Raw genomic sequence first — 9894 nt, 5'->3', positions numbered from 1 at the left:
AGTTAACGTTAAGCAACTCAAATTTCCACCGTTTTTTATGCAAGGGTTTTAGGTGGGTACAAAGTTACCTTCAGCTAGTGTCAAGTGTTCCCAGAAAATAAGTTTTAAAATAATTTTAGTGTTCCATTAAAAATATAGAATGGTACAGGGAAATAGTTGGTTATTGGAAAGGGTTTTTTTCTAACATTGTTTAAATTTAGTAATTGAAGATATTTGGCTTCAAGGTGAGTTACGTCTCCTATTTTTATAGATTCACCCGTATTTGAAGGTAATGAGTATTGTTGGCCAGTAGAACTAGAAGTTTGTCCTGAATGCGCCATTTTTCTTAAAAACCAAAATAAAATTTTGTTTTAAAAAGATTTAGGGTTAGTGAAAAGCATACAACACACTTACTTATTTATCCAAATGTAGTTGTAATTGAAGAATTAGATACAAAGTTAAGTTGAATTTTATTTTCCAACGAGTTTAGAGCTTGTTTTAATCAACAATAACGATTTAGTTATACTAAAAGATCAACATAATTATGAAATGTACGTTTTTGAGTTGGGGTCCTGTGCAACCACCACAGACTATATCTCTCTTTCTTTAGAGGAATAAGATATGCAGCTCGTGATGACCCCAGGACGGCCAATTTAGGTCTGTTCTCGAAAACAGATCTAAGTTGGCCGTGCCCAGAAAGAAAATTATTGCAGATCAAAGGAGTATACTTGAAAATATTGTAAAACATTTCTGTGGCTTAGATCCACCAAAAGAAGGTTTATTCGTATTTGTTAGTGGATACGGAGGAACTTGATAGAGTTTCTTGATAAAAACTCTGAGAATAGTTCTGTGTAGCCATCTTCAGGAACCCCTTTGTGTGGGTTTGGCAGCTCCTACCGGATTGGCTGCTCATAACATAGGAGGGGTTACCTTACATCGTTTGTTGATGCTGCAGGTTCAACGCGGAAAAACAACAAAGTATTATAAATTGGGTCCCGACTGTTTTCGTGTTATGGTATATGCTTTAGGTCGTTTGAAGCTACTTATAATCGATGAAATTTCGATGGTGTCTTCAGCTTTGCTCGCTTACATTCATTTGAGATTTTGCGAGACAACTGGAAAAGAGGAACCATTTGGTGGTATTTCAATTTTAGCATTAGGAGACTTGTTGCAATTACAGCCTGTTAAAATTGATCCGGTATTTTCAATTTTATCCCATATAGAAGCTCATAAACTTATTGGTTCAGTTGGTGGTTCTAATCTATTGCGTCAGTGTTTCAAGTTTGATGAATTAACAATTAATAAGAGACAGAAAAATGACCAAGCTTATGGAGAAATGCTTGCTAGAATACGGGTGGGTGAGGTAACAGAACGTGATGTTGAAGTTTTGAAAACGCGTTTAATTCCCAGAGCGGACAATGTTGAAGAGATTGCTGACTATTATGACATGTTGTCTAAAGAAGGGAAAAAAGCAGTTTGTTTATTACCAACTAACAAAATGTGCCACACTATAAATAATATTGTGCTACAAAAATGTGGTAATCCTATTTTAGAAATAATGAGTGTTGACCAATGCCATGGTCACCAAGAAATACAAAAAACTGTGAAAAATCAGTTAAAGAAATTGGAAAGTAATATCTCTGTTACAGCTGGTTTAAAATCGAGATTGTTGCTTTGCGTCGCAGCTCGAATAATGCTGAAGAGAAATTTAAATATGGAAAAGGGGCTTTTTAATGGAGCCATGGGTACTGTGAAAGCTATTAAAACCAACGCAGAAGGAATTATTTCTGAGCTATTTGTTTTGTTTGATAATCATGCCATAGAAGAGAAAATTGAAAGAGTTAGGGTGACGTTCGAAATTATGACAATGTTTATGTTCTAAGATCTCAGTTTCCTGTGGTTTTAGCGTACGGAGTTACCATTCTTAAAAGACAAGGTATGAGTGTAGAATACGCCATGATAAACATTGGAGCCAGTGTTTTTCAAAGTGGATGGCGTACGTGGCTCTTTCAAGAGTTATGTCTTTAGACGGTGTCCATTTACTTGATTTAGATCCTTCCAAAGTATTTGCAGATTGGAAGGCTATATCAGAGTATAATCGCCTCAGAGATGAGTTTAGGCCGGATTTGCCTCAAATAGGGTTGTTTAAAAAGAAGAAAACTAAATCAAATTTTGTAATACCTGTTGAGGTATTACAACAATCGGCAACGACATCGATACGTGTGCTGAACTTGATTCTTCTAGACTTATGGTGCCAAAAAGCAAAAGTGCATATATTCCGAGTGAAGTTCCTTCTCTTACATTGAAAGGTTTCATCAATAACGATAACTGTTGCTATGCTATATCTATTTTGCAAGTTCTTTTATACGTTCCTGAATTTGTTAGAAGTATTCAAGAAAAGGTTATTACTCCAGGGCCAACAACTGCTGCATTGAAACAATTGCTGATAGATAAATTAGATTCTAATATTCTTTATTTACGAACCACTAATTTAAGGAACACACTTGATATTCGATTTCATGGTTTTAGTCAAGAGGACCCCGTGGAATTTTTAGTTACCCTTTTACAGAAACTTAAAGACGAAAATGTTTGTATAGGAAATTTATTTTCACGTCGCATTCAATATCAAGATAGATGCCCACAGTGCCCTCTGGGGCGAGTTTTTAATCATCCCCCTGAAGATGGATATGTGTACATCGTTAATGTTTTGGCTGATAAAAGTAATTTCATTTTTAACGATTTGTTGGACCATTGGAAACTGTTTGAAAATAAATATGTCCAATGCCCCAATGAAGTGAAAGAACGTCGAGCCATATTATATTCCTCGAGTAAGTACCTCTTTTTAAATTTGGCGAGATTTTCTTATAGAGGGGTTGAACGGTTTAAAATTAAAACTCCAATTAAAGGCTTCATTTCCGACAAAGTGAAAATTAATGAATTAATTTTAAAACTAAAGCTGCTGTAGTTCACAAAGGAAGTGACTGCGAAAGCGGTCACTACATAGTTGCTCTAAAGAACCCTGGGATTGGGACAGGATGGACAGTTTGCAACGACAGCAAAGTATCTTTGAGAAAAAGGTTTTTCAACAATTTGACTGAGGTTTTGTTTACTCTTAGAAAAAGATTGAATTTGCGAAGTATTAGGAATTACAGAAACGTGAGATCTTTCAAAAAAACAGCGGGAGAAAACATTTCAATATAGTGCTGAAATAAAGAATTCGCAAGACATTATTATTGGCTAACTAAAGGATGTTAATTGAAAATACAACTTATATACATGTTTTGCCGAAAGTTACAAATGCACCAGCTAATTAATGGTAAACCGGACCTTGAATATTTTTTCGCTTGAAAACAACAAAGTTTATTTGTTTCGTTTTTCTGCAGCAAAGTAAGTAAATTGAAAAGTAATAGTTGGTATGTGTTTATAATTGTTGAAAGTATGGTGAAAGAAATAGAAATGTAATTTATTTGCCGATTTGAGTATCGAAAGTGTGACTGAAATTGCCTATTTTAAAAAAAAATAATATTTATTAAAGGTCTAATTGAAAAATGTGCTTCTAACTTATAACATCCTCTCACAAAACTGTAGAATTTGGAAAAATCGCTATTTTGAGCCTTCAGTCATGTTCGATAATTTTTAATAATATCTCGGTGGTTGATCAAAAACCGGCTTCCTAAAAAACCTGGAGTAAGTATTGTAGTTCACGATCTAAAAAACCAATAAATTTCATATCTTTTCAAATGTCCGTAAAATTGGATACAATATTCACAATGTTTCCCTTTAAGTTTTATAACATAAAAATGTTTATTAAGTGCGTATTATGCTTAAAGCTAGTTTTATTTAGGATATTGAATATGTTGTTGGTCTTAAAATTGAAGTAAATTAGATTAGTGTAAAAATAAAATAAAATTAGATTAGTGTAAAAATAAAATAAAGTTAGATTAGTGTAAAAATAAAATAAAATTAGATTAGTGTAAAAATAAAATAAAATTAGATTAGTGTAAAAATAAAAGTAAATTAGATTAGTGTAAAAATAACAGTATATTAGATTAGTGTAAAAATAAAAGTATATTAGATTAGTGCAAAAATAAAAATGTATTAGGTAAGCCAGCTCTAAACGTCAACCCATGTAGTTAAATTGAAAAACATTTCAGAATAAGGTTAGTGCCTTGCTAATAAATGGTGTTTTATAAGAAAGGGAAGTTTACTGTAGATCATGAACTATACATAATACCCATAATACCACGTTTTCGTCAAAGCCAATCGACGGTTGGAACCAGTGTGTAGTTAGCCTGCCTTATTATCATGTTGGTTGCTCTTGGCGTATTCCTATATTGTCATACAACTGGACTGATATTACTAATTTTGAAAAAAATTCAAAGAACGAGATATATTACTTGAACAAAGTATAGCGGAGAATGCTTTTATCCCATGCGTCTGTGGGGACCAGAATATGCATGAGCCTATGAAGTCGTTGAACTGTTTGAACCAGCGTGTAGTTAGCTTTCAAAATTATATTGGTTGGACTACGGGCATATAATGTCTTTTAACTGGGCTAGTAGTGTTACGTTTGAAAGATACTACTTGAACCAAGTAAAGCGGAGAATACTTTTATCCCATGCGGCTGTGGGGATTAGAGAATGCATGAGCCCTATGAAGTCGTTGAACTGTTTGAACCAGCGCGTGTAGTTAGCCTGCAAATTATATTGGTTGGACTACGGGCATATAATGTCATTTAACTGGCCTAGTAGTGCTACGTTTGAAAGATACTACTTGAACAAAGTAAAGCGGAGCATATTTTTAACTCATGCGGCTGTAGGGACCAGAGAATGCATGTGGTTATGAAGTCGTTGAACTGTTTGAACCAGCGTGTTGTTAACCTGCAAAATTATATTGGTTGTGCTGTTGGCATATAATGTCATGAAACTGGGCTGCCACTTTTAAATTTTAAAGATACTACTGTAACCAAGTAAAGTCAATTATTTTACCTATGCACCTGTGGGGACCAGATAATACATAACAGCTTATGCAGGCATTCTCTTGGTCGGAGTAGTGGCGTACTCTATTTTACGTTGTAAAAATACGAAATCTTTTGAAATGTGTGAAATATGTTCCTCCAACACAGTAGTGGCGCATAGTTGTCGAACTGATGACACTGAGAGGACAATACGCAAAGTGTAAAGTTCCCAAAATAAGAATGTATGTATTCAAGTGGTTTTATTTAGTCCTTCGAAGTGCTTAGGTTCTGGTCGGATCTAACCAAATAAATTTGTGAATTTCTCTGGTGGCGTGCCTAAATTCCCACGCTGTTGTCCTTCAACTTCATGTGGAACCATCACTTTTAGAATAATCAATGAAAATGGACCAAAAAAAACTGGCTTTAAAAAGGGTTACGAAATGTCTAGAGCTGGCTTACTACCCGAAGTCCACCCAAAATTTAAAAATAATCGCATGACCTCATTTAGTTTTTACTTAAATTAAGGTATTTCTTTCATGTGACCGCTATTTTAGTTTTCATTTAAATCAGTGTTTTCCTCGTTTATTTTATGTTCTACTAAGAAATTCAGGGTTACCAAATATATTATTCTAAAATGGTAAAAAGTAAGGAAATATATTGGCAAAACATTTGCACATAAAGTTAAAATTGCTTTTCTTAGAGGTTTTAGAATTCCAAAAATTACCCTGATTAAGTGTTTTAGAGAGCACAGTGATCACTAGGAAACAACCAAAAATTGCTCATAATGCTCAATTTCATTCCTTACTTACGTGATAATGTATATGAAAAATAATTTTATAAATGAAATTGAAGAAAAATGTTTATTATTTTACAAAGCAGTAAACCTTGTAGAAAGAAATGTAAATTTTTCAACATATTGTTAAATGACGAATAAATTAGTTTTGGAAATATGTGTGGTATGACAAGTGTCACTGAATGCTTTAAAGTATTATTGGTTTTGTATATTGCTATGTATTTAAATACATTCATTTTAAATTGATTCTCGTCTCTGCTCTTAGTTTTACACCAGTATTAAATTATTTTACACATATTCTTGTAACAATAATTATAAATTTAAATTTAGTGTTTCGTCATTTGAATAGAATTTACAATCGACTCAAGTGTAATATATTGGTCACTGACGTTGTGAAAGACAAAGTTAAGGAAGATTTAGAACCCCTTTTTGAGAAAACCGAGTTTTTGTTTTTTGAAATTTTACGAAAGGAGGTAAAAATTTACATAAAAAGTATCCAACGATTTTAATGGATAAACACTTAAAGATTTTCACTTCCAGTTTCTTTCTAAAAGAGCGTATCTTAATTTCTGTCGACTTGACTCTTTGACATAGTTATGTGAACTGGTATTAAAAAATATGTATAACAAAACATTTTCAAGAAATATACTCGTCTATAGTTCTGAAGAAGGGACAGATATTATAGGAAAAAGGTCAGCTACGCTGAGTAAAGAAGGTGATATATAGGTAACCCTGGGCATTTTCCTGCGGCCCAGAAGGGACAGGTATTTGAGAAGATGGTACCAATTGAAAAGGCCCTAACTAGCATCGTACCTAATGACATTTTACTAGGTGAAATCGTACCACGGGACGTCGCCCTTAGTAGAATCGTACCTAGTGGCATCTCCCTAACTAACATCGTACTTAATGACATCTTACTAAGTGAAATCGTACCACGGGACGTCACCCTAAGTAGAATCGCACCTAGTGGCATCGCCTTAAATGGCATATAGTACCTAGTGGCATCGCTCTAACAAGGAGAGTACCCGAGCTGTTTATTGCCGATTTAGTTCAAAGTCAGCAGCCGTAATGCATAGATGGGCAAAACTCCGGAGTTTCACTCCGGAGTTCTGGAGGGAACGCCACAAACTCCGCAACTCCGGAGAGAACTTCCATAAGTTCGGAGAGCCTGATAAATAACTCCAATTTTGCAGAGTGACGAGGGATTTATTAGAGGAGTGAACGATTACTCCGGAGGGATGGAGGGAAAAACAATACCACTACGATTGGAGGGTGGAGGGACGGAGGGAAAAGTGTTTGAGCGATAGTCTTCAGACGGAGGGACAGAGGGAAAAACAATACCACTACGATTGGAGGGTGGAGGGACGGAGGGAAAAGTGTTTGAGCGATAGTCTTCAGATGGAGGGACAGAGGGAAAAACAATACCACTACGATTGGAGGGTGGAGGGACGGAGGGAAAAAGAGTGCCACTCTGACTAGAGGGTAGAGGGACGGAGTGAAAATGCTAGTGCGATACTCTTCAGGCGGAGGGAAAAAGAGTGCCACTATGACTGGAGGGTAGAGGGGTGGCGGGAGAAGTGCTGGAGGTTTTTGCGATTCCCTCCAGAACTCCGGAGTTTTATTCAGGACTCTCAACGTCTAACAAATAATGTGTTTAATGAAATAACGCCTTCCTATAATACATGACATTTTATTTTATGAAATTATGGAAATGTTATAATTTTTTAGCCAATCAAACGAATTCATAAACTTGCACAAGTAACACAAAGATCGGGGTTATATAGAAATATTGTACAATTATTATTTAAAATTTTAATAAAATATAATGATTTGTGGTTTAGTTCAGTAATTTGATATTTGTGTGCTGTATTGGAGTTTTTTCACAACGGGCGTTTAGCTCGCCCTGGTACGTATAGCAGTAGTTAGTAATTTGAAAATTTAGACTGTAGCTATCTTTTATAGGTTTAACTCCCAATTCTGAAAACGCGTGCTTCTTCTAGACTCAATTATCTCACGTTAAGATTGGGTTATAAATGAGGTAGTGTTAAGTACTAAATGTATGGGGAAGGTTGTGTAACACGCTATCACGTTTCAGAATATTCAATGAATTTGTGTTTTTTGTGTGTAAATATGTCTATACGTAGGTGAGTAGGTACGGGTGTGGACGGATGAAGATAGGTGTGTAGAGAATAACGAGAAGGTACGGTTGTGTATTTTTTTGCAGGTATTTGTGTAAATGTATGTGTTTATGTATGTAGGTAGGTAGGTAGGTAGGTATGTAAGTATGTATGTATGTATGTATGTATGTACGAAGGTATGTATGTATGTATGTTAATAGATAGGAGTATCTGCATGGTTTTAGGTAGGCATAAGTAGAATATTGTATGTGTTAGAACCCATTGGCTACAATAACAATTGTGAAATATCGCCTTTGGGGGGAAAGGTGATCAATATCACCCTTCGATAATCCTGGGCTCTGATTTCCGTATATCAAAAATATGGTTTATACTCGAGACACTTTTGGTATTGTTTCGGTGCAATATAAACTTTAAAATAGTCAAAAAAAAATTAACATAATGTAAAACCGTTTCAGATTTGACAAGTTTGGTGGAAAGTCTCAAATGAAATTTTGTGTAATGTTTTTGTTTAATCAGATTTGGGTTTTTTCGTTAAAACAAAGCTACTTCTACGGAGCTATAAATTTCCTATCTACGTTTTCAGTGGTTTTATAATGATTTAGTTTTCTTTTTTAAACTCAAACTTCGTAGTCCGCAAATAAATAATGTCAATTGTAACAGTCGTTATCCGTGACGATGGAAATTCTAACTTCTCACTAATGCCAGGTTTAGGGTGTAAAGAACAAATCTAAAGCCACTGTCACACCAGGCCGTAGAAGTCCGCTTAAGTCGGTTTCGTTGCCAGTTTTGACCAATGAAATTGAGAAAATCTCGAAACCAGGATTCGAGCGATCGTGTGACCGTGGCTTACACTTATCTTTCGGCTACAATTATTTGAACACTAAATTCGCTTGTCAAAGCGCGCAAAACATTTTGACATAACTACACCTTTCACCGTCTTTCAAAGTAGGTTTTGATCAGTTTCTATTTAAACCGAGGCTTACAAATACATTACGGTGTAATAAAATTAAACTAAAACTGGGAAGCGATTAATTTACAAAGGTGTAAAAAGTGTAAACGTTTTGTCCCGATGTAAGTTAAAAATTTCCGCCTAGCAAATGCTGTCGAGTATTTTAGACCTAATCTACGAACTAACCCCTGAACCTAGTATGAGACTTGCTCAAGCGTTACCGTTAACAGGGCTCAACCATAAAAAAGGACGGCCGAGCCAGCAGTGTGGAAAAAGTGGATAGTTTTAGAAGCAGTATCAATGCATTTATTAATTCATTTAGTGAAAATCCGACTCGGCGATGGAGATTCGGGTTTCCCAGAGGTACCGCGGCAATTTCGTGCCCCCCCCCCGATCCGTAGTTTCTATGCATGTTTTTCAATTTCTAAAGAACCACAGCGAAGGGAGGGGACTTTTGCCACGGATTGCGTGGAGGCCCGAGATTTGTAGCTATGCCACTGCTTGATACATGTACCTTAGAACACTGTGAATAAAATATTACTTATATTATAAATATAATATAATAATAATGTACTATACACATATATATATATGGTAGTAATAATACTATACAGGGTGTCTCAATTTGATAGATCAGGCCCTTTTTCTCTAAAGGTGTTTATCCTAGGGTTCTGAAATTTTAAGGGTATATTTTCTTAATTTCAGATTTTTCGCGGTTTTGGAAAAATTAGTTTTTCACCTGTTGGTGTCACGCAAAATGTTCCAATGGAAAAGTTGTAGAGTATAAATGAAAATTTAAAAATAAATTTCGTTCGGTCGAAAAAGACCTATTTTTCACTGAGTTTAGAGGCCGTGAAAAAAACAAGTTGTACTAGAAGGCAATAGCCTTTAAGAAATTATAGGTAACATGTGCATTTCAGTTATAGGTTTTCGAAAATAAACAAAGAACAATTCGATCCAACCCTAAGTCGAAGCTGGCAGTCCTGACGCTCTCTCGAGAAGAGGCGACGTAGTAGGCAAGGATGGTGTTTTCAATGGCGATGTCCTGGAGAGCACGACCACGAAACCTCGGATTGAT

The 9894-nt window shown here is 35.3% G+C and overlaps 1 protein-coding gene across 1 annotated transcript; it reads left to right on the top strand.

Moving 5' to 3' along the window:
• Window positions 1-991: 991 nt before the first annotated feature.
• On the top strand, window positions 992-1861 carry LOC149960531 (ATP-dependent DNA helicase PIF1-like). The gene has a single exon (XM_090180476.1). The coding sequence runs from the start codon at window positions 992-994 to the stop codon at window positions 1859-1861; it is 870 nt and encodes a 289-aa protein (XP_090036602.1).
• The last annotated feature ends 8033 nt before the right edge of the window (window positions 1862-9894 follow it).

This window comes from Leiobunum rupestre, chromosome 1, assembly GCF_980474605.1.
Source record: "Leiobunum rupestre chromosome 1, qqLeiRupe1.1.hap1, whole genome shotgun sequence".
NCBI classification, from domain to species: domain Eukaryota; kingdom Metazoa; phylum Arthropoda; class Arachnida; order Opiliones; family Sclerosomatidae; genus Leiobunum; species Leiobunum rupestre.
The sequence above is the reverse complement of the archived record's forward strand: the minus strand, read 5'-3'. Positions and strand labels throughout refer to the sequence as shown.